General features: G+C 35.5%; 2 protein-coding genes across 2 annotated transcripts in view; one reads left to right on the top strand and one right to left on the bottom strand.

Moving 5' to 3' along the window:
• The window catches only part of LOC142339577 (medium-chain specific acyl-CoA dehydrogenase, mitochondrial-like), a 350,806-nt gene that overhangs the window by 97,552 nt on the left and 229,044 nt on the right, over nucleotides 1–24,210 (bottom strand). The window lies entirely within an intron of this gene.
• Nucleotides 1,535–15,453, top strand: LOC142339573 (uncharacterized). The gene is made up of 5 exons (XM_075389714.1): nucleotides 1,535–1,749; nucleotides 2,117–2,642; nucleotides 4,325–6,352; nucleotides 6,484–6,516; nucleotides 14,671–15,453. Exons 1-5 carry the CDS (start codon nucleotides 1,588–1,590, stop codon nucleotides 14,766–14,768), a joined length of 2,847 nt encoding a protein of 948 aa, XP_075245829.1. The 5' UTR covers nucleotides 1,535–1,587; the 3' UTR covers nucleotides 14,769–15,453.

The raw sequence follows: 24,210 nt of genomic DNA, 5'->3' as shown, positions 1-24,210 counted from the left end.
ATTAATAAGTTATGTTAAACAGCATCAAATATGAACCGAGCATTAAAGGATAGAATAGTTAAAGTCGTTAAGATAGATATAGCACTAGTTAACACAGATTGAAATATTCTAAGTTAACTTGTAACTTAGATAGAATTTAAGAAATATTAATTTCTAACTTAGAGAAGTTAAGCTGAACTTACCTGATTTCCAAAATTGTGCTAAGTTAATATTTTCTGACTTAGAAAGTTCTTAGTTAAGAACTTGTCACAAAATATTCTAAGTTAAAATCTATCTCAAGTAAGCTGAGATTTGAGCAAGGGAGTAATACGGGAGTATGATTTAAATCAGAAGTTATCAGGGACCAATTTGTGCTGAAAGGGAGAGTGTGTGTTGGTTGAGCGTGCGAGCTCCTTTTATACTTGCGGACACGTGGTTATCTAGTATCCTATTGGATAAAGATAACAGTGTCGACAGAGTTACCAACGTTAGGTTGGTGTTTTCTACGTGGCGTGACAATATCACGTCATGGTAGTTTTAGTTTGAGTTAGTGATCTTAAAATAGTAGCTTATTCAAAACTACTTAATAATTTGTTCACACGTTAAAATGGACTTTGTCCAAATCAAGTTTGTGCTTCACGCACTATAACGTAAATTCTCAAAATAGCACTAAGATTATCAAATAGTGTTACTGAGTGTAGCACACTTCAGTACATTATATTGGTTCTGTTGGTCTTTTTTATGCGATTTTTCGCTTGACCGATTTCTCGTCTGACCCAATTGATTTTTCGTCCTCAAAAAACGGGATAAACAGGTAGTGCCCAGCGGGAATTAAGTGCTCTTAGAGCCTTTCAGCTCAGTAGTCTCCAAGTATGCGATTCACAGAAACTGTTTTGGAGACATGGTGTGAAGGGCGGTTCTTAGAGGTTGACCCCCCCTCCCCCCCCCCCCAAAACACACACACACACAGAGACAACAAACCCCACCCCCACAGCAGGCCCCTCACTTCACCCCCTCCCCCAATACCCACCGTTGCCCCCTCCCCTCCACCGGTGCACCCCCCCTTCGCTCACCTCATCCCTTTCAATTAAGCTAAAGCTGGCCTCACTAAACTGTGGCTGGGTACTGACAGAGCCAACCGCTCGCCGATCGTTTGAGAGCGATTCGTCCGACATTAGTCGGTTATGTTTTCAATACTTTTTTTGTACTTGAAGCTTTCAAAAGTTGTCGCTTTTTTTAACTATGTTTCATTACGTTGTGTCCGATAAGTTTTTTGCTGGTTTAACTTTACTCTTAAGGTTTTTCTTCTGTCTGTTTTTGAAGGAACGTATATCAAGTCATCGTTGTCAATAATTTATTGGGCAAATTGAAGAAAAGGATTGCTCTGATCTCGTTATTTGTCCACGTTGCTTGTTTATTTATTTACAAGTATTCAGCAACGAAATTAATTAATTCTTCTTAAGGAGACAGCTAAAAATTTAGCGGCCTCGTGATAGAATCATCTAGATATGTTTTCCATTTAGCTTTGAGAAATTTTATGATGATTTGATTTTCAGGTTTGAAATGACGATGCAGTTGTTGATATCGTGAGCAAATGTCTTTGATTTTATGGAACTCAAAAATGATGTGATCTGTGAGGGAAGCGAGCGTTGTTCTGCGAAAGAAGTGGAAATTTTCTCTTACCTTCTCGGCAGCGCTTTGAGACATGAAAACCCTTCAAAGTTCCTCGAGATCTACGAAAGAATCCCTCGTCACTACACCCAAGAATTAGTTAGTTTTCCCATTCCTGGTAAATATCGCAATTAGCGTTTGATCCACTGAAGTCAATAACCTAATGGTTTTGATAAAACATTTTGCTTTTTTCTGGTCATGTGGAGGCACTTAAAGTTGGTAGGTAATTACTTCAGTTAGTTGAATACGTAAAAATAAATTTAGCATTGGACTATCTGCATCGTTGCCTGATACTGTTGAGTTATAGCTTTTCAATGCCACGTAAAAAATTTTTTTAGCAAGAACGTCAAAACGTCAGGCTGTTTTTCTATTAGTAAGAATTTACATCGACCGAGATTTCAGGCTATGGTGTTGTGAGTTGTTTTTGATGGTTGAAGAAGCCTTATTGTTGTTTGTGTTGTTTGAGGTAGAAGAAATCAAAGAAGAGTCTCGTTTAATTGGTGAGCTGAGCGACTATGACTTCCAGATGCTGTCAGAGAGATTGAACTGCAGCCGACCGGACAACAAAGACATTTACATTTCACCAGCCATGAGTGACAACGAAGTCATTGGTAACTCCACTACTGGTGCCAATACAGTCACCACCGCCACTACCCTAGGAACCCTCACCCGAAACAAAACCAGAAACTCCTCACAGGGTTCCAAAGACTCCTCGACCGCCTCTGCTAATGAGGTGTCTGACATCATCAATAACAACGACTCCGCAGTCCTACACACTGCCAAACTGTTCCAGAAAACAGGAGAGCTCAACATGACTGTTGTTGCCATTGCCGGCAAGAATGAAGCCGTGCTACCGACTTCTTTCATTGATGGAGAAAACAACCCACGAAAAGATTCGCAATCTTCCGGCATTTACGAAAGCTGCGATGACACCACTGCGTCTGCGGCACAGAAAACTTCAAAATCTAGAAAGAAAAAGAAGAGAAACAAAGGTTAATATATAAGGAGGATGGTTTCATTATTATTAATGACCGTCGTCAGCCTCTTAACGTCTATTATTTAGGCGCTCTCCTTTTTTTTCATAATTCAAAGAATTGAATTTTATTGGAGCGCTGTTTTTTTTTAAGATCTGTTCCCACGTTTTCATGATTTTTGAAGTCACCAAATTGGAGTAGTGATTTTGGTCACGCCGAAACTGGAGCGAAAAAACCAATGGTTTTGCGGCGTGAAATTTTTTCACTCGAATATTCAAGTAGAGTAAGAAATCGGTGTTAACAGAAATTCGCTGGTGTTTTTTGTTCACTTATGTGGCATTTTGATCAGATTTGGTTTGAAATGGAGTTTTCCCAATTCACTCATAGTCCGTTCTCGGTCTAGTTTTTGCTTAGTAAATAAAAATTCTTTGAATTATACGTCAGGACTTGTCACGTTTTTCGTTTTACATTAGTCACGATGTTCACGCTTGACTTCTGACTTACTTCACTCACTGTTTCAACTGAATGGATTTAAAATTCTTTCACGTATTGAATTACGTAATGTAGTGAATACGGTCAAAAGAGAAAAATCAAACGAAACGGGAGAAACATAAAGCCAGGTCATTAAGTCATAATACATTAGGTTATCAAAGTTCGTTAAAGCGATTGGTAGTTGGCATTATTATTAATAGCCGCCCTCATCTTCTCAGCCGGCTATTATTGCGCTCGTATTTTTTTTTACTTCGTCAAACTTTTTTTCGCTTTACCATTTTGCCGCTTTTTCGACATTTTGCGCGAAATCTTTTTGACTTCTCTAGGCTAGTTTCTCTCTTCTCTCATTCTGCTAAAAGTGAATTTGAACATCAGTTGCTAAGCAAAGCTATTCAAAATGAACAGAGTCGGTATAAAAAATTGAAGTCAGAAATAGAAACGGGATAAACCCATAAAGCCCAATTTTAGATGCCCGCTATTTGAACGTCGTTCCTAAAAGTCTTAGTTACCACCTCTAATGCTTATTGGTGTTGATAGTAGCCCCTGTAGCCTCTCTCTAAGAAACAGAAGTATGTTCAACTACGAAATGCCATCAAAATAAATCGGACTTAAAAAATATTTTTACAAAAATTTTTTTTTTCAATATATTCTATTTGTTCACTCCCAATCATGCTTATTGGAATCAACGGCGGCTATTTTCCGGCAATCTGCCGGATATGTTTATGCTTAAAAGCGTTCCTTCAGTTTAGAAGCTGAATTAAGTGTAAGTTTAGAATCTGGCCGAATATGCAGAATTTACACACCAAACAAGAACCCTTTAACACTTAGAAAAATTCTGTCAGTTTCTTTCTCTTATTTCTTCTTTTTCTGTTTCAATCCCAATGTGCGTCAAGCGGGTCAACTGCGGCTATTTTCAGACAATTTTCCTGCTATGTTTGAAAGTTGGGCGGCCGTGTGATCATACATCACTGTACAGTCTTGTACATTGTTGACAATTTTAAGGCCGCATTTTGGTCTATGACGAGTGCTTTTTTGTTCCGACCTCATCAATGAGGCAAGGAGAAGGAAATCTATGTCAGCATTCCTTTTTTGTTTGTTTTGACAACCTTCCTACCCTATGCGGGCTTGTTTTTCTTTCAATCTTAAAATATAGGTTTTCATAATAACTTCTAGGTTCTTTTTAACTGTGTTGAACTTTGATGTTTCAGCTAAGAGACAAGCTCTCATGGCAGCTTCAGGCATGAGTGAGCAGGAAGTGTTTGATACTGTGAAAGAGAATCGGCTAGCAGATGGCACTGGGGCTGGAGGGGGTGGGGATGACTCGACTTCTACCTCTAGCTGCCTGAACAACCTGAGTGGGAACCACAGTCTCAAATCTACCCTCAGTTCCAGCACAGATACCGTCTCCCCATCATCTATCCACAACATATCACCGGTAGTCACTACCAATGATGATATCAGGAACAACCAACAAAACAACAACAGACATCAAAATCAACAACAACAAATACACAACCTTAAAGCCAACGTCCAGTCTCAACCGGATTATTACCGTACCCACCACCAAGACACTTCTCAGAATACTCCTCCAAAGTCTTCATCAAATTTGCCTCGAAACACCGCGAACCATGACCCTAACATACACAATTCCTTACCCATTCACAATTTACAAGATTGTGACCCGAATGACGGTCGCTTGACCGAAAATTCTGTTCCTGGTTTTGTCTGCGATGATTACGAAGAGTCTTTCTACAATGCTGAGGAGTTTCAGGAAGTCAAAAGAAAGAGCCGGAATGGATCGCGGAACGTTGCGGGATCTCAGCAATATCCTGACGCTCTGTACTCCAGAAAATCGGCTGCTAGTGGAGCTTCGAAGCAGATGCCAGAAATGGGTCTTCGTAACGGAATCGTATCACCTATTGAATCAATCAACAGCTCCAACTCCTCACTGAACGCCCCCAGTTCCGCCTCGGGCTCCCAAACGATACCCTCGAATGGTGCTAAACCCCAACGAGAGCCGGACCTTCACTCGTATGCAAATAGATTGAAAAGCTCATTACAGCAAAGCATTTGCAGTAATAATAACCAACGCAACTCTAATCCTACGTCAACCGAACAGCAACAAAAACAAAGCTCCAAGCCTCAGAACAACAGTAGCAGCAATCAACATGCTAAGAATGTTGATGCAAAGGGTGCCGCGGTAGCTTTACCCAAAAATAGCCTTAAACGTCCCAACAGCAATAACGAACAGTCAACCTTTCCTAACTCAAAAGCACAAGTTAAGACTCCAACTAAGAATCATCCCAACGAAATGCCCAATTGCAACAGTTCTATAAGCCCCACATCTAGTGAGTCCAATCTAAGTAGTAGAAAACCGAAAAACAGTGCTCGGAAATCGAATCGCAGGTCTTGTGAGAACCTTGTTGAAGGCGAGGGAAAACTACCTACAAAAAATTTTTCGCACGAGGAAGCATTTGGGCAAGTTGGTTGCAATGCAGATAACAATCTTTCTTTATCATTTCAATTTGACGAGAAAAGTTCAAGAATCACAAACAACAATGACCTAACATCTAATTGTTTAGAGTCAATATCAAAGCAAACAAATAATGTTGAACTAAAAGAAGGCAATTTAGTAACCGAGACAAGTTTGTACAATAGCAACCAAGAAAGCACGTCTAATCCACTGTTAACTACGCTTAATACCAACACAGTCACTGCAGAAAAACTAGAGTCCAACAAATCCACTGAGCACACCGATTGCAATGTCCCGCTTGAGCTAACTCGACATTTGCAAGAACCCATATCTCAAAGTCAGCAATTTTTGAACCATGGCCATGGAGAACCTAATGAAGCTGTGAACCCGACAGCTGCTGAACGTCTCAGGAACGAAACGACAGAAATTCCAGTGTCGGTCGAGATGCCCTACATGAAGAGTGAAGCTTCCGGGCATTCTTTACCTTTGGCTACGTTCGGAGGCGATGTGTGCAAAACAGGACAACTGAGTACGGGTTGTTCACTCACAGGAGCGAGAGCAGACGAGCCAGGGTCACAGCATCACCAACTGCAATTGGGTGGGGAGGGTTGCAGCGGCAAGCGGAAGTACCAGGAGTATGGGCGAGGTGGGTCCAAAGTTGGCCAGTTAATGTTTGGCAATCTGGACATAAATGATGAAGAGCTAAATAGATTTGGCGTTGGGGATTTTGACCTCTTCCAAGCAACCTCTCTTCTTGCCAAAAGTGAGTACTTGTTAAATGTTATTTTAAATGTTATTGATAAAGTATTGTTTCTACTTATCGTTATCAAGTTTGCTAAATTTGTTGTATGTTATTCTTAGGCAACTGTCAAATAATCAGCATTTTTGTTCTAGCATGGAACGCTTGGAGCAGTCGAGAGTCAAAAGGTGAGAAATTTTACGTGTTGTGTTGCCACTCGCGCATTTCCGAAATTGGTGCTCATATTAGACCTTGAAAGTTTGAGTGTGCTTTGGTTCGTTGAGAACAGCTGCAAAGTTGAAATTCATTGATGCACAATTATGAGCAGTTGAATGTTTAATTGCTCTCGAACGAAGTTTGAAGCAATTATTGTAGACGTGTGTGTCTTTTCAATGCAAAATTTATTGCTGGAACGGTTTTGCGCGGTTTTGTTCTAGAACATTCTTTGACTTCTTGAGTGACTTCTTCGCGCTTCAGCTCTTCATTTTGAGTGATCTAACTTGCTCTCATTCTAAGGAAAATTCGTTGGTAATATAAAAGCCATTATGAGCGAAAGCGATTCAAAGTCATTGTAGCTTAATGGTGAAGCTTGACTTCCTGGAGTTCCGGGGTTGCGTTTTTTTGCACCCATAAAACATTTCTAAGCTACGCCCCCAATAAATTTAATTGCCCCCGCGTTTTGTTCGAGCGCAATTAAACGGACGTCAATCTTTTTATGTTTATAGTTTTTAAACCAAAAGTTTCTTTTGTTTATCCCGATAAAATTAGGGACAGTTAAAATTGTGACTAACTATGATAAAGTTTGGGTTTTTACATCTGAAAATGATTTATTATTTTGCAACGTTTTTTATTAACATCCTTTAGGCGAAGATATTGACGACTGTGTTGTTGTTTTGGTTGTCGTCCAACAATTTTTACCCTTTTATAGCTCAAATCTGTAATTTTGTCCAATAAATGATAATTTTTACCTAGAGCACAAGTTTTTAGGGATATTACTTGAAATTCAACAATTTTCTCGACCCTTTATTTCTAATTTGTCTACCAGTTCCTTTCGATTCTTAATATACCTATATAAAAGTTTGGGTTATTAATTTCTTGAAAGTTTGGATGCAATTTTTGCTCATGTACCTTCTTTGTGGCTTTTCTTTAGGTAAAGTTTGTCGTTTGACTGGTTTGCTCTAGATTTTTTTTATTCGAGTGACTTCTCAATTTTGGCGTGATATAAAAGTCGCTAACTTAATTCGCTAAATGTGAAAACTGTCGGCAAAGTGCTCGGAATTTTGTTTCACTCTTTCGTTTTAATCTTAATAGTAGTCTAAAGAAAGCTCTAATGGCATTTAAACAGTCTACTCGCCAATGAAGCAATTTGAGAGCACTTCGATTGACTTAGTTGGTTTCTGGTAATTAAATTCAGATTTTTCTGCAATTTTAGAATTTATGATTCTGCTTTTATCTAAATTCTTTGAAGCTGTTTAGTATTAAAGAAGCTAACATCTAAACGACTCTGGACCTTAATTTATGCTTTTTTTGTTGAACCGTACTGACCCAACTTTTTATTGATATCGGCCTTGAATCTGAAGAAGGTATTCTTTAGTTCGCTCTTTGTTGTTTTGTTTACTTTTTTTTAGCATTGCATTACATTACCGCTAAAAATCAAATGCAAAGTGTGCAGAATTAGTTTTCCGGTGCCCTTTTGAATCAGGCTAGTATAGAATCTAGTCAGGGTGTTCCATTGGAGAGAATTTCGTCGCACTTTAATCGGTTATACTAAGCGAAGAGGCTTTAGAATTTGAAATCAAAAGATTGGATCTGAGGTGTTACTCAAGAGCCCTATTTGACGATCAAAGCAAGATAATAGTATGCTAGGGCAAGCTTTTGTGTTAAAATAGTTCTTGCTACTCCTTGAGTAGTAGTATTAAGTGTGCTAATGATGTGAGTTGAAATAATGATTTTTTTTAAAAAAATTAGCTGAGATAACGAGCTTCCATTGTCCTTCTCTTGGTTTTTTACAACTCGTAGTGGAATTATGGTAATCGTCTGTTTCAATCGGTTAAATGTCACTGTAACAGGGTGTTAAAGTCCATCCTGCGCCTGAAAAGAATCATTTAGGACAAAATGTTCAACGAAAGCCAAAAGAAGAGAGGAAATTACTGGCTTTTGCTCAGACATTATTTTGAGTCAGAAAGCGGGAAAAGTAGGGGTGAAAAGTTTCTTCGTTTTTGTTCAGGCGCAGTATTTTAAAGTGGTTTGTTAATTTGAACTCGAACTTCATTGGTCCAAATGCTTCTTCGCACATACATTATAAAATAAGTGTATGGGTGTGGTTGTTGACAGGTTTGATCTTATAGTATAGCTCTTTGTCAATTTGCCTTTTTTTGGCATTTTTCGATTTTTTTTATTGTCCACAATGAATGCGGAATTTGTTGTGTTGCAGTTTTGATTTTTTTTGTGCTTATGATTTTGGTCAACTGTTCATTTGATTGGTATTAGTTTTAAGTTGTTTGATATGTCACAGTTGATTTATGTAATAGAAAGAGACCGTCCGGTTCTTATGCAACCCAAATCTTTCTGAACAATTATTAATATATCACAACTTGTAGAGAATTTTGTTGTCAAACATATTTCAACTTTTTTGTTTCTTCTCCTTTCGTGCTTTTTTAACTGCTCTCAAACGAAGTTTGTAGCAATTATATTAGTCCTGTTGTTCTTTTTATGCAATTTTTCGCCCGACCAATTTTTTGTCTGACCCATTTGACTTTTCGTCCTTAAAAACGGGATGAACAGGTAGCGTCCAGCCGGCATTAAGTTTCAGTAGAGGCCCTTAGCCGCGTTTAGTAGTCCTTCAAATCCAGCTACCGGGAAGGCCGTAATTTAAGGTTAAAAGGTCGTTAAAAGGTTCATTTTTTGTTGGACTAGTCTAAAATTGAGGCTGGTTGAAGTTGATAAAGGTCTTTTGGAAGACATATGTACTGTTTTTAATGGCCCTTTTTAAGAGCTATGTGTTTTGGTAATCCAAACAAAAACTCGCACAAATTTATACTAATTTTCAGTTTTAAGCTTTGAAATTTTTATCACTTTTTCAAGGTTTCTCTAGCCTCAAATGCCAAGAAACCTCATCTAGAGTTTGATAATAGGTTACTGCATAGTTTCTTGATTAATGTAACGCTCTTCAAGATTTTAATATCACGAATTTAAGCAATTTTTCTAAAAAAAATTATTTGCAAAATTTTTTGATTTTTTTTATTTTTACCAAGGGCAAGGGACCTCTCCGAGGTCTGATAAAAAGCTGTTGCATATTTCATAGAGGTTATGGGATGGTTATCAATATTTTAATGACGCGAGTTTAAGCAATATTTTGTTAAAGTTTAAATTTTAGTTTTTCGAAAAATTATTATGTTCCAAGTTTATGGATCCTGGAGCCAGTGAAACTATTCAAAGCTTGATATAAGGCTACTGGATAGTCTCTTGAGACAATAAAATGGTTCTGAAGATATTAATATCTCGAATATCAGCAAGATTTTTTTAAAATTTGCAATCGTTAAAGTTTATGAATCTTTTTACTTTTCTGAGTTTAACTATCATTACTGGTCAACAAAACTTTTTATGTCCTGCAGATGGGTTACATGACAAAGAACTCAAGAACTCATGACATTGAACTCAAGAACCAAAAAATAGTTCTGAACATTTTTTCACTGCGAATTGTGGAAACTTATTTTAAAATTTGGAGTCAAATCTAATGGAAGAAAATGTTCCTAGCTCTCTCTCTCTCTCTCTCTCTCTCTCTCTCTCTCTCTCTCTCTCTCTCTCTCTCTCTCTCTCTCGCTCTCTCCCTCTCTCTCTCTCTCTCTCTCTCTCTCTCCCTCTCTCTCTCTCTTGCTCGCTCTCTCTCTCGCTGTTGGTTGGGGTTTCTTTCCTTCGCTTCCTTCTAACATTTTATCTCGCCCAGTCTATCTCTATTTCCTTAACTCTTTTGTTGATGCCTCACTTCAGCTGCTGTTATGTGGCGTGATGTCATCATCTATCACCCTCACCTCACGCTCCGTCATTTAAGCTAATGGTAGCCTAACTAAATTGTGGCTAGTTAGTGACGAAGCCAACTTTCGCTGTTCGTTTGAGAGATATTCGCCCGACGTTAGTCGGTTATGTTTTACTAACTGTTGTTCTGGTTTTGTCTTATGTAGCGTGTTATTGACTGAAGAAAAAGTGAGTTACAAGGCTTCCTGAGAACAATTTTTTGGAGCCTCAATTTTTGGATATTTATGATTTAGATAGATTTCAAAGTTGATTTTTTCCTTTTTATATAGTTTTCTTTTTCATTTTTTCTTTACTTCTATTCTTTTTGTTGGAATTGAACTTTCGAAGATAAATAAGCTATTCTAGTCAACTAGTCAGGAATATGCTCTGATCCAACTCTGGCGTGGTTTCGAGTCTGTTCAAGTCTCAGGACTATGTAATTTTTTTCACCGTCAAGGTTTTTGTTATACGTTCTTATAAAAGCCCACTTCAGATGTTTTTGGCTCAGTTGTTTAATTGCTCTCAAACGAATTTTGTAGCAATTATATTAGTCCTGTCGGTCTTTTTTATGCGATTTTTCGCTTGACCGATTTTTCTTCTGACGCTCCTCAAAAACGGGATAAAATTTTGACTTTTTTCCTCAAAAACGAGATAAAATGGTAGCGCCCAGCGGGCTTTAAGTGCTCTTAGAGCCTTTCAGCTCTATTTAAGCTCAAAATCTTTTGTAGATTTATACTTATACTTATGGTGTGAAGGGCGGGTCTTAGAGGTTGAAGACAACCCCCCAGTGTTGACCCCGCCACTATTGCCCACCCCCACCGCGCTGTTGCCCCCCTCCGCAGTGTTGCCCCCAGTCAGCCCGCCCCTTGTGCAAACACCTCCCCCGTGGCTAGCTACTGACGAACAACCGCTTGCTAAGAACGCAAATTTATATATTATTTTGCAATTTTTTCAAGTCTTTTGAAAATGGTTGACATTTTCTGCTTTTTGTCAAGGAACCTCCTTTAGGTTTTAATAATAGGTTACTGCATAGTTTCTAGTGTTAATGGATTGGTTTCAACTTTTTAAAATCACGAATTTTAGCATTATTTTGACATTTGTTTTTCCTTATTGAGGTCTTTTTGGACCCAGGGACCAGAAATCATCCGAAGGGGTTCGATAATAAGTTACTGACAATTTTTTTTAAGGCATGGAATAGTTTTTCAACTTTTTATGTCAAAATTTTAGCATTTTTTTTTATAAAACTTGCTTTTTTTCAAGTGTTTTTATTAAAATTTTGTGATTTAGGTTTTTTCAGCCTCAAGAGCCAAGGAAACTTCTCTAGGGACTGGAAATAGGTTACTGTATTTTTTCTAGATTATATGGAATGTCTTGCAAAACTTTAACATCACGAATTTTAGCATATTTTTGACAATTTTTGCCATTTTTTTTAAATTTATTCACATTTATAGTCATTATTCTGGTTTTTTGAGTCTCAAGGGTCAGAAACCTCCATTTGGATTTGATAATAAGTTAGTGGAATTTTTTTGCTGGCCATTGATTACTTTTCAAATTTTAATATCACAAGTTTAAGCAATTTTTTAAAGTTAAAATTTTTTAACTTGAATTTTTTAAAGTTAAAATTTTTTTTGTCATTTTAGGTTTCACTTTTTTTATCTCAAGAACCACGGAACTTCCTCTAGTGTTTGATAATATGTTACTGCATAGTTTATAGGTGTAGTGGAATGTTATTCAAGATTTTAATATCACGAATTTCAGCAATTTTATCAAATTAATTGCAATTTTTTCATGTTTTTGAATTTTTTCCTGCAGCAGAGGCCCTGGGACGTCCTTCAAGTTTTTATAATAAGCTGCTGCATTGTTTCGCGAGTTAATGGAATGGTGATCGACATTTTTTATGACTCCGGTTTCAGTAATTTTTGGATAATGTTTAAAGTTTTCAAAATTTTGGAAAGTTTTTATATTCCAAATGTATGGATCTTTATGAGCCTGTGAAACTATTTCAGGTATCTTTTCAGGTGAAACCTTTTCTTCTCTTTCTCGATCACGTTTTATCTCTCTTTATCTCTCTCTCTCTCGCTCTCTCTCTCTCTCTCTCTCTCTCTCTTTGTTGATGCCGCATTTCAGCTGCTGTTATGTGGCGTAAGGTCATCATCTCTGATCCTCATTAACAATGAGTTATAGTAGAATTGTCTTTTTAATCATGAATGACATAACAGGTACATTTTGTGAAATCATTGTTAATTGCTCTCAAAAGCTATTTGTATCAAATATATTAATCCTGTTTATATCTTACGCAATTTTTCGCTGGGCCGATTTTTCGTCTGACCCATTTGATTTTCGTCTTCTGAAACGGGATAGAGGTAGCGCCCAGAGGTCACTAAACCGTGCTAGCTGCTGACACAGCCAACCGCTCGCCGGTCGTTTGAGAGCAGTTCGCCCGACGTTAGTCGGTTATGTTTTTGTTTCGAGTGAATGTTATGCGTGACGCCTTTTTTCACTTTCATTGGAGCTAATTTTTATCATTCAAATTATTTGGATTGTATTGGTGTGCTGTCTTCTTAAGATCTGTTCATTTTTCGACAATTTCACATCTGTGAGAAGTCAAATTAGAGTGGTGATTTTAACCAGGTTGGTATAGTGAAGGGAGTGAAAAAGGGAGTAGGTTTGATGCGTGATTTTTTTCAAAGTATCTTTAAAGTGTGAGAAGTTGGTATTTGAACAAATTGTGGCCAAATAGGTGCGGCAATTGTACTGCTGTTTTCAGTGTTTCATCTTGAGTGCATATAATTTACATGTGTGATCTATTGGCGCCTATTTGCAATGAATTGAACTCATCAACGTGTAGCTAATGATTCTTTTTACTTTGACATTTTTGGCGTAAAATTCTATTAAAAAATTGAGTTTTGCTCTTTTCTTTTATTATTTCTGTTGTCTTATCTACTTAGTATCCTTAAATGAAACTAATCAAGTTTTTGAGTTCTTGGCTGTTGTTTTTGTCACCTTGACACTATTTTTTGTCAAATTATTTTTTTATGGGGCAGTTGTTGTACTTTTGGCTGTAGTTGTGAGTTTCGATGGTAGTGGTTGTCTTTTTGAGGGTAGTGGTTGTACTTTTTGTTGTCTTACCATTTAGTGTCATTAAGGACTGGTATCATAGTTTGATAATATGATTTCTGTTAATTGATTTGATTGTTTCCATTCAAGGCTAATTCTGCCTTTGACTTACATTCATTGTTTTCAAGAAATTATTGAGTTTTTGAGGTTTATGAGTTTTGAGCTCAATTCGTTTTGTCTCTTGGTTTCCCCAATGAAAAGTCTCATTGGTTGCTAAGAACGCTTAAATTAATGGAATCAATGGTTTCAGTTTTCAGTTGCTTTTTCTTTGATTTTTAAATTGTTTTCAAAAAGTTTACCGGATTTTTCAGTTTTCAATGTTTTTGTTGTACTTATTGCTGTTTTATTTCATTACTGGTCAAATTCATCCGTTGCTAATGTGGTAGGCAATTCCAATTAATCGTTTGAGTTCTTAGCAATCGTTTTTAAGATTTTGACATCTGCTTTCGAAAAATAAAAGTTGATTTTTTGGTCTGAACGTATTTTTGTTTTGTTTTGTGGACTAATCGCTTAGTGTCGAAAATAATAAGTTGATAATCGCCGTCTTGAGCGCCGTAATTTTAGTCATATTTTGGCTCCAACTTTTAGCTAACATTTTCATTCACTGAGATATCATTTGTTCTTGCAAGATTTAAATGAATTTGGCAATGTTGCCTTCAATTTAGGTTCTATTTTTCCTTTTTTTTCTTTTTTTGTTCCTTCATTTAGAACTGTCAAAAAGTATTTTATGACTTGCGAAATTGATATCATGTGGTTAAGCGTTTTGGATTGTGTTATGAGGTTCTCTTAATTTGGTGCCACTGGTTTTCAAAGTTTCTAATTTTCCAGTTTCTGCACCTGTTTTGCTTTTTTAGATTGATTTTTTAAATTGATTTTAGATTTTTTTTTCATTGTTGTTTATATGGAGTCAAGGGTTTTGTTGACTATCTTAGGTTGACGTTGCGGTAAATATATTAATTGTCGGGTCATTAGTTAATTCAATTCTTTGGATTATATTTCATGACGTGTACTGCTACTTTTTTTCATTCCCTTTATTAAGTTTGTGGTCACACGTGACCTACCTCACTATCAAAAATGACTTGCCTAACTTTCAAAATGACTTGCTTTTTTTTAATTGAAAGGGCAAAACTTTTTGGTGTCTACGTTTCAACTTCGCTGTATTTCAAATCGACCTCGCAAAGGTGTCTGTCTGATAGGAGAGTTTATTTTAGACAAAGAGTGGCTCAAACTAGCAGAAGATTGTTCACGTGCGTCATCAAGTTGTGCCGAAGCCGCCTCCTCTGTTCCTGCGCCCTCTACCACCCAATAATGAAAACGCCGACATGCTGACAGAACAAAAACTCAAAATACTCGCAATTTATAGCCACCTTTAACCTGAAACCTGTCTGCAAAGACGTGCTAAAGTCCCATGCCTAGATCAGATAAATTTCCGTTCAACTGTTTGCATCGCTTGTGAGCTGCACGGAGATTTTCTGGAATTCGCTGCAAAATTACTCAGCAAGTGAACATTTTCTCCTTCTAAATTTAAAGAATATAAAGAACTGCTCGTGTCAATGAAGTTGTTTGTGTCACTCGCCATTTCTCCTTTATCAGTTTGTGGTTTTGAAAGCAGTGATGTGTAATCTACTATTTACTACTCAAGCGTGCCTTCTCATTTCAACACAACAATTATACACAACACCACTTCCAAGTGTTATCATATTCCATTGCAGTTTGAAATTGAACAACCCTCCCCCTCACCCCTTTTGCCCCTTCCCACCCCTCTTCCTCGCCCCAGCCACCGCCTACGTTTTCTTCCTGCTCTTAGAATGTCATTTAATGTTGTTACATAACGTACTGTTTTGAATTATCAATTTTAGATTATTGTGATTGTGACAATGGTATTATCTTCAAATGGTTAAAAAATGATACTCCATGGAAAAGATTTTTTCAAAGGTTAAAACCCTCACTCGGAGACTAGTCACGCATAGTTTTGGAGATTGGGAACAAGTGCCAAAATACTTGATCCATTTTAAAGCTTTTTCGAGAAGTTTTAAAACTCATTACAGTATTTTTTTTAGATTTCAGTAATTAGAAAAGGTGGAAAAATCTTTTTCAAATTTCTTGAAGTGCAAAAATACAAATACAGCTACCATAATTGAATTATAAATGACTACATTAATACATACATGCATAAACGTCCGTGCCTCCAAAAATTTATTAACTAGTTATGAGTGAAACCCATTAATTTGTTGTTTATCATGTCGAAATCAACCAAAATAAACTTTCCATCCTCGCATACGACTCAAGATGAGTATACCCCTCCCCTGACTTATTATCTTTCCTTAAATTTCAATTCGTATTATTTAACAATGTGTAATAAACGCAATCTGTAATGTCGCCTCTAGTCACTTTGTTTCGTGTCTTGTTCGTTTATGCCTAATTGATGTTGGAAGGCTTTTGCGAAATGAAAACTAAAATGAGCTCATATATATGAAAAAGGCTAGCAGCTCCTCTTAAAATTCGTCAAATTCTCAATCGGTGCTTTTTGTCGTCTTTTCTTCTTAATTAGTGTTTTTCATGGTAATAGAAATTGGTGATGTTTTAAATGTGTTGCTGAATCAAAACAAGCAGCGCTTCATTTGACCATTATTAGCATATTGTTTTGTGATTGTCCCCCATCCCTTCCCTATTTTGTAGATGATCACTCCCTCGATAAAAGTTGCAAACGTTTTTTAGCTTCAAATACATAAAAGTAAACAAGATGCAGTTATAAATGTTATGTTAAATTTAATAAATATTGCGAACTGTATCTGTTTCCTCGCCTTCAAATTTTTGAAACTGATTTATTAACCTAGTCGCCCATTTTACCAAATATGAGTTCTAATAGAAATATTAATGATTTTTGGAGCGTTTAATGCAGAATTAATCCGTTTTTTTTTCACTTGGACTTTCGAAAATTTCTAGCTTTACAAGCCTCTACCTGTACCGAATTTTTGAGCAAATTCACTCACTTTTAAGGCATTATACAAGTGGTCAGTTTTAATACTTTCCGCATCAAGCGTAATTGGGCGATCGAAAGCGTAGGCCACATTCTTTGTATGTAAAATTTATGTGCGGTGGAGACTTGGAACGAGGAACAAATTTCTAAGGTGCAAGGAAGCAGATTCGATTCTCTGAATTCATCGATTTGAAAAGTTCTTATTCCATTCATTATACAGAGTGCTTTCCAGTCAGCAACAATTAATTGATTATTTGGGAATTGCTTACATTTCGAAAAAAAATAATTAAGTCATTACTCTCAAATAATTGTGCTGACAATTCATTGTGCTGTGTTTTTGGTTTGACCTTTCACGGAAAACGCAAATCAGACTACTCTGTTATATCGTATCTTCAGAACATAATTATAGATTGTTGAAAATGCAATTTGATGAATTAAGTTTTCCATTTGCTAAATGTCAACTTATAATCGAAAAAGGCAACTTTTAATCTCGACAAATTACCATGGCTGAAAAAATAATGTAGAAAAATGTTGATATGTAGAAAAAATGAAGCAACATGTATTTAAACTCATTTTGGGATTAATGCTTAAGTTTATTTTGTTGGCTAGTCTTGAAAATTTTTATTTGTTTGTTTAGTTATAATGCAATTCTAATGCAAAAATAAGCGTCAATAGTTATGCAAGAATAAGAATTACTGTTCTTTTTTTGGAAAAATGTAGAATGATTTGTGGGTTGGTATATTTTCTGATACGATAAAGGTAGATTTTAAAATTTAACTTGACGTTGAATTGAATTAGGACCAAGATAGTTAACATGACAAGACAAAAGTTTTGCTCAAAAAAAGATTCGGGTGACTACATATATCAATTGAAGGTTTCGGGTTTTTTGTCGAGATTAGTAAAGTGCTTTGCTGAGCAGTGCAAATGTATTATGTTAAAAGTTGTCTATTATAAATAATAATTATTACAAAGCTCTTGTTTCCTCTGCCTCCAAACTGTTTTAATTTTATCAACAATGTTCATTGCTATTATTATTATTATCATAACTAGTACTACAAAGCCAACTAAGTTTACCTTTTAAAAAATACACACACAACTACTGTTTTTCCATTCACAATTGATTGTTAATGTAGCCAAGTATTTTTAGCTGATACTCTTTTCAACACATTCACTTTTCAATCTAATTTACACTCCTCCGATGGATCTAGTTCTAACCTAGTCGACTTTTAGCAGAATGAAAAAAATGGGAATTCTAGCCTGATGAACGTTAAGCAGAACGAGAAAAACTGAGGATTCTAGCCATTTTGACGTTGAAAAGAATACCAAAAATTAGAATTTTACCCGTGTTGAACTTTATTGGCCAAGCAATCAATTATCTGACTTTTTCTCATTATTTGGCTTTCTCATTTTGTTCTCATTATGCTTGGCGACCATTTGGCTAGATTGGCGTCCTATTCGTCAGACATCGAGAGGACAACAAACAAGCGCCTAGACACTCTTCTATCGTTGCCCAAAAAACCCTGGGGGGGGGCTGAAACAGAATAGATCCAGCAATTCAAACAAGCAGCCTGTTTCCCTAAATTTTTTAGGTTACTCATCAGGAGTACTGATATTGATCGCAACGGCTGTTACTTCGCTATCCTTAGTGAACGTTGGGCGTATTAGTGATTGAAATGAAAGAAGCGAATGTACACACTAGCCGATCGGTAGTTTAATTTTGCCAACTTAACATTAAAAGTTTTAGTTTCCGTAGCTATCATAACCATTTAAATGGTAATAAACTAGGCGAACTTCGAAAAACGCTCGAAATGATTTGATGCGCTCAATTAATTATACTATAGTTTCGTGATTGGGGGGCTATTATGGGGGCAAAACCCAAAATGATTATCTGCTTTTCACGGAATCGGTCTACTTTAACGAGTATAATGTGTGTTGAAAAGAGCATCAGTAAGATATCAACGACAGCAGCGTCTGTTTCTGTTTTATCCCTTCCTGTGTTATTAATTGCAGTCAGTCAGTCAGTCAGTAACTGTATTAGCAGCCTATCAACCAGTTGAACATTTCGACTACCATCTCCCTAACAGCTGTGTTGTGTGAGCGAGAGAATGATAGATTATTCAAAGATGAAAAGTCAAGATCAAATACAAATTGATGATTAGCCGTACAAACGCTTTCAAATTCAAAATCTATTTTACTATACTTTCTTTTGCAAACCCTATCAAGACAAATATACTGGATGAAAGCTTGTGGTAGGTTTTGATTTTCAGCCTGCTATTATAGCGCTCCAATTTTTACAATTCAAAGAATTTGAATTGTATTGGGGCGCTGTCTTTTCACGCGTTTTAATGATTTTTGAATTCAAATTGGAGTACTGATTTCAAATTATCAAAATAGTTCGCAATTTAAAATTGTTTGTGTACGAAAATCATTTTTTCCTTAGTTTTTCTCTTCCTTCAATCCCAATCATGGTTATGGGAATCAACGGCGGCTATTTTCCGGCAATCGGCCGGGTATGTTTGAGAAAAGCCTACGTCAATTGCTTGCCAGAAAAATCGTCGTATATTGTAATAAGGATCGGATTTGTTAACCTATAGATATAGGTGGGGTTATTTTCTCAAAGGATATTTTTTGTTCAGTATTGTTTCGCCCGTTGATATACCTTAAGTGATACCAGAGCACGTCAACAAGTTGACTAAAAAGCCCCTTAAAAGCTTTTGCTTAAAAACTTATCCTGCCGAATTAATTACTTGAATTTTAAAAGAAATCTACCAGATTTTTTATTCGAAGTTTTTTGCCCACTATAAAAATCATACTTTTGGTGGTTTCGTGGCGTGACTTTTATAGTTTTTATAGTTCAGTTTTTTCTTTTTTACAATTATAGCTTTTTCATACCCCTTGAGTCATTTTTCTCTGATTAATGGTCAATAGCTGAGAGAGCGATGGTCAATATTTAATTACGGTTGGCCTATAAAACAGCTTAAATTTTCCCAACTATGACGCCTGAATATTCCAATTGTGAAAAGAAATGCGGAAAAACATTATGAGTCTCAGTATATTTCGGTTAGCGGGACTCCATTTGTTCAAAGCATTGAAAGGAATGTATTTTAACACTTTATTGTTCGGGCTCAGTTTCATTTGTTTCGGCCGCTAATATTTTTTTGGAATCAAAACACGATTTGACTTCTCTGATAGAGACCTTAACTTTTCAAAATAGTTAAAGTCGTTGGGATGATCAATGAGTAATTTAGTTCAATTATTTTTGTTATCGTCGTTGACTACTTTCACTAGCTCCGGTTCAGTTCATCACGTTTTTTGTTAGTTTAAGCATCGATCCAGGACTTTTATTTGAGTTGTTTTTTTATGTACCTGCATCGGTTTCAAATTTTGTTGATTAATCGCACATGGAAGTTTTTCAAAATTAATTTAAGAAAGAAAGTCGGATTCATAGACGATGTCAGAAAAAGCGTTTTTCTGAGCGATAGCTTGAAAAGTTTTCGACGGATGGGCAAAGTTTTTGATCGAGTGCGGCTTAACTAGTATTTTAACGTTAACTTTAATTCTACTTAGTTAACTATATCAAAGTGGTTTTTTTAATCAAATTTGGTTATTCATTTTACAGACTTTTTAACCGTTCTAATAGCTTATCTGACTTTTAGGAGTACTGTGTTTTATTTTTTGATTGGGGTAATATCTTAACAACTTGTTAACTCAGTTTTTGTCTACTTACAATTTCATGAAGTTAACAGTTTGTTTAATTGACTAGTCTGTGTCAACTTTTACTCGTAGTCATTTGACGAATCAGCCGCTTATACTTTTTTGTTACGTTCGCTTTTTCTCACTTCTAGTAGTGGCGTTTGCTTACTTCAATGCCTTTGCTCCCGGAGACAGTGGTTTTTTAATGCTCTAATTTTGTGTCATCTCTCGAATTATTTTTTATCAGCAGAGAATTGTTCTATTCATAGAAGTCCGGAGAGCTGACTTAAATTAATTACTTAAATTAATTGCATTAATTTTAGTCGCGATTTTTTTGTGAATTTTGATGTGACAATTCATGCCGCCAAATGATGAGGGGAATTGAATGGTTTTAATTTTTTGCTTTGGTTTTTGCTCCTCAATATAGAGAGAAACGTTGCCTACGTCAATAAAGACAGTCTTGCGAACTTGGGGGGGGGGGGGGGGTTTGACCCCGTTTTTTAAAAAGAGGCTGCATCTTCTGTTTTCCTTTTCTTTGTCGCTTGTTTCGTTTTCATCCAAGGTAAGGGAAATTAGCCGTGGCTATGTTTTCCGTCACTATAGCGGCTGTTTTAACCACAATTACACCTTTTGCCTTTTCGACTTATCAACAGCTGGATGAGATTTTTAGCCGGCTAAATTTGCGCCCGTGTTATTTATTTTGTTCAGTCTTCGTGCATTAACTTAATTTAGTTTTCAAGATGATAACGCCAGCTTTTAAAATAACAGGACTTGGAACTAATAAGAGGCAGCACTCACATGATTGATAGAGATATGTCTCCGACAAATAGAAATTTTAAATGGATTCGTGTTTTGCCAGCAGTTGTATTTCTTCCTGTAGTCTTATGATAGATTCTAATCAATCGAAAACATGACCGCTGTCTATGGAGATAAAAAAGAAACAATCTAATGCTTTCAGTTGATACCTAATGATTTTTAGATAGTAAAACTCGATAATTATCTAAAGTTCATAATTATTAATCTATCGACTTTTTTTAAATAAGATATTTCGGTAAAATTTGGAACATTTATTAGTTTTAATAGACGAGCAGAATAGCAAGACTAGATTCGGTTGAGTTGTGGAATTCTCCAATTCAAAAATTACGGATTGTAATATTGCGCTGTTCGTTTTTAAAAAATGTTTTTGCGTTATGGGTTTGTTACGTTAATTACAGACCAGAATGATTTCAAAAATGATTTGCAAAACTGAGTCATTGATAGATCAAATTGACATGCAAGCGAGGGCCAATGAACATAGATTTTAATTTCCGCGAAAATATTGTTCTGAGAAAATCTATTTGATTTTTTTCTGTTAAATATTCGTTGTCATTTTATAGTGTTTTGATTTAGTCTCATTAATAAAATTGGCTCGAACAGGCCGAATTGACCTCTTTATCAGCAAAAAGTTCGTCTATCCGCTTTTTTAGTTGAAAACTTATTGTTGCTATGACTAATAGTTTTTAAAACTTTTTTTTAAAGCTGATTTTTTTTTAGCTTTGCTACTTATCTTATTTCTGTCACGTTGTAGCACAGTCTCGGCAAATAGAGACCGTATCCTCTTTCAAGAGGATTGGACTGTGGTCTTTATGATTTTTATATTTAAGAATGGTTTCTTGGCTCTGATACTTGGCTCTGAGTTTTTTTAACAATTTCTAATTTTTGTTGTCCTTTTTGCTGTCTTAATAACAATTATCACATAACAATTATTACATTAATAACAAGTAACATCACATAATGACGGTAAAAGAAGTTGTAAGTGATTGTAATAAATGTTTTTAGTTTGTAGATTATGATTTTCAAGGCTTCGATTCGGTTTTTTTTTGCAAAATTTAATTCATTTCCTAATTTTTGCGTGGATTTCTTTAAAATGTTTTCATGACTTTGAGTTTAATAGTTTTCATAAAGTATAAAACCTGTTTTTTAACATTTCCATAATTTTTGTATACTTGTTGTTTTCAAGAAAGACAGATCTTTTTAGGGTCAAATGCAAGTCAATTTGTTCAGCTTAGATTTTATCTAATGTTCTTTTTGAATAGGTTTTTTGATTCCATTTCAGAAACGTTCCTGGAAAGTTTTTAAATGATGTTCAGTGAAGATGAATGAAGATCAGTGAACTAATGAGTAATGTCACATATTTCTGTTTATTGAGAAATTTTTGCTAAAAACCGAAGACAGTGGTTTTTTTATTCGTTCTTTTGAAAGAGCGAGAAATGTAGGTATGAAGTTTAGCTGAGCGAGTGATTTTGTTCTTTTGAGGACTTTTGAAGATATTTTTCTAGCTCTAAACTTGTATGTTGTCTAAAAGGTAGACAAAAGTTATAAGATTCATTTTGTTCCAAATGAAGCTTTTTGTTAATTCAAGGGAGTTTAATGCTATTTTGAAGGTTCTTTTTTTGCTGATTTTAAGGGTATTTAAGCGTTATTTTGCTCATTGCATTGGTTTTGTTTTATTTATTGGCAGTTGAATAGAACCTTAAGGCTCTTAGGCGTTTTGTAGTACGAATTGATTTGAATTTTTCTGTGCAAAGCAGTTTTCAGTAAAAAGTCTGATAATAAATAGTCTGAGATTTGTTGCAAAGTTAGACTTGTTTTTAAACTTATTTTAGCTTGTCTCATAATGCGTGAGCAGTCCCATGACCTCAATTGCTTGAAACAATGTTGAATATATACCTATACTATTTGAAAAATAAATTGATTCTTTGTCTGCTTTCCAGCAATTTTCTAGTTGAATCTGCTTATTTAAAAAGATAGTATTTTGGCAAAGAGGAATTTATAGAACGTTTCCCGCTATGTGTTTATTTTCATAAGTTACCGCCCAAAAACTGGAAGTTGAGATCAATAATTTTTGAAAATGTTTTAATTGAAATAATTATTGTAGTCTAGGATTTGTTGTGATTAATAGAGTTCTACGCTAATTTGAAGGTTTTTCTTTTTTAACTAGTTTAGGACTTTTAGTCTAGTTTAGCTATATTTAGCCATTAAAATGTTGCTTTGTGCTCTGAATTCAAGCCTTAAGCTCCTGGGCAATTTTCATTTATTGCAGATTTTTTTTTAATTTAGACATTTGTTAGCTTAAGGCTTTTCTAATTTTTTTGTTTGAAATTAAATAGTCTTGATTGAACAAAACATTTTTATTTGTTCCTCATTAAAAAGTATTTTTTGTAAAAATTAAATTTTTTGAACTTCCTGTGACTTCATCAGAAGTCAGCTAACGGTTTATGTGACTTTGAACTTTTTTTTTCATAAAATTCTAGAGTCTTTTTGCTCTTTCGTTTTCATTTAATTCAGTAGCTAATAACTTTATCTTAGGGACAGCTGCTTCCGGAAAATAATAATTGTGTTTTTTTTTTGAATTTTGGCCGTGCTTTTGGTTTAGTCTCTTGGTCTCAATTTTGACATGACTGATGGCCTTATTGAAACTAGGTGTTATCTGGTAACTATACTGTAAGCTTAAAACTGTACTATTGGTTTTCAATTTTCTTATAGCTTGTAGCTTTTATATACGTGTTAGCTATTGGTGTTTTGACTTCGAGACCATTTTTTATCAATGCATTTTCGTCGCTGTGTTAATTTATTTTGGTGTTTTGACTTCGAGACCATTTTTTATCTTGATGCTTTTTTGTCGCTGTATTTATTTATTTTGAAATGTCATCCTTTTGTTTTATTAAACAAATTTTTATGCTTTCTAATAAGTGGTAATTTTGCTTTAAAGGATTTCATTTAAGTTACATTTTTAAATAGCTCTGGTGGCACGTTTTTCAAAACCTTTAGTGAAATCGAATTTCGCTAAACTTTTTATCTGTTATTAATAACTGCACAGCCATAGCTGGGGCTATTATTGGCCTTCTCTTGTTTATTAAAATTTAAAGAATTTGAATTGTATTGGGGCGCTGTCTTAAGAATTGTTCACACAATTTTATGATTTTGAAGTCAAATTGCAATAGTGATTTTGGTCACGCCGAAACAGGAAGTGGAGCGAAAAAGCGAGTGGTTTCGCGGCGTGAAATTTTTTCGCTCTAAATTTAAAGTAGAGTGAGAA

Source organism: Convolutriloba macropyga, chromosome 5 (assembly GCF_964194025.1).
Source record: "Convolutriloba macropyga chromosome 5, txConMacr16.3, whole genome shotgun sequence".
NCBI lineage: Eukaryota > Metazoa > Xenacoelomorpha > Acoela > Convolutidae > Convolutriloba > Convolutriloba macropyga.
Note: the sequence above shows the minus strand (reverse complement) of the source record. Positions and strands in the feature narration are given on the sequence as shown.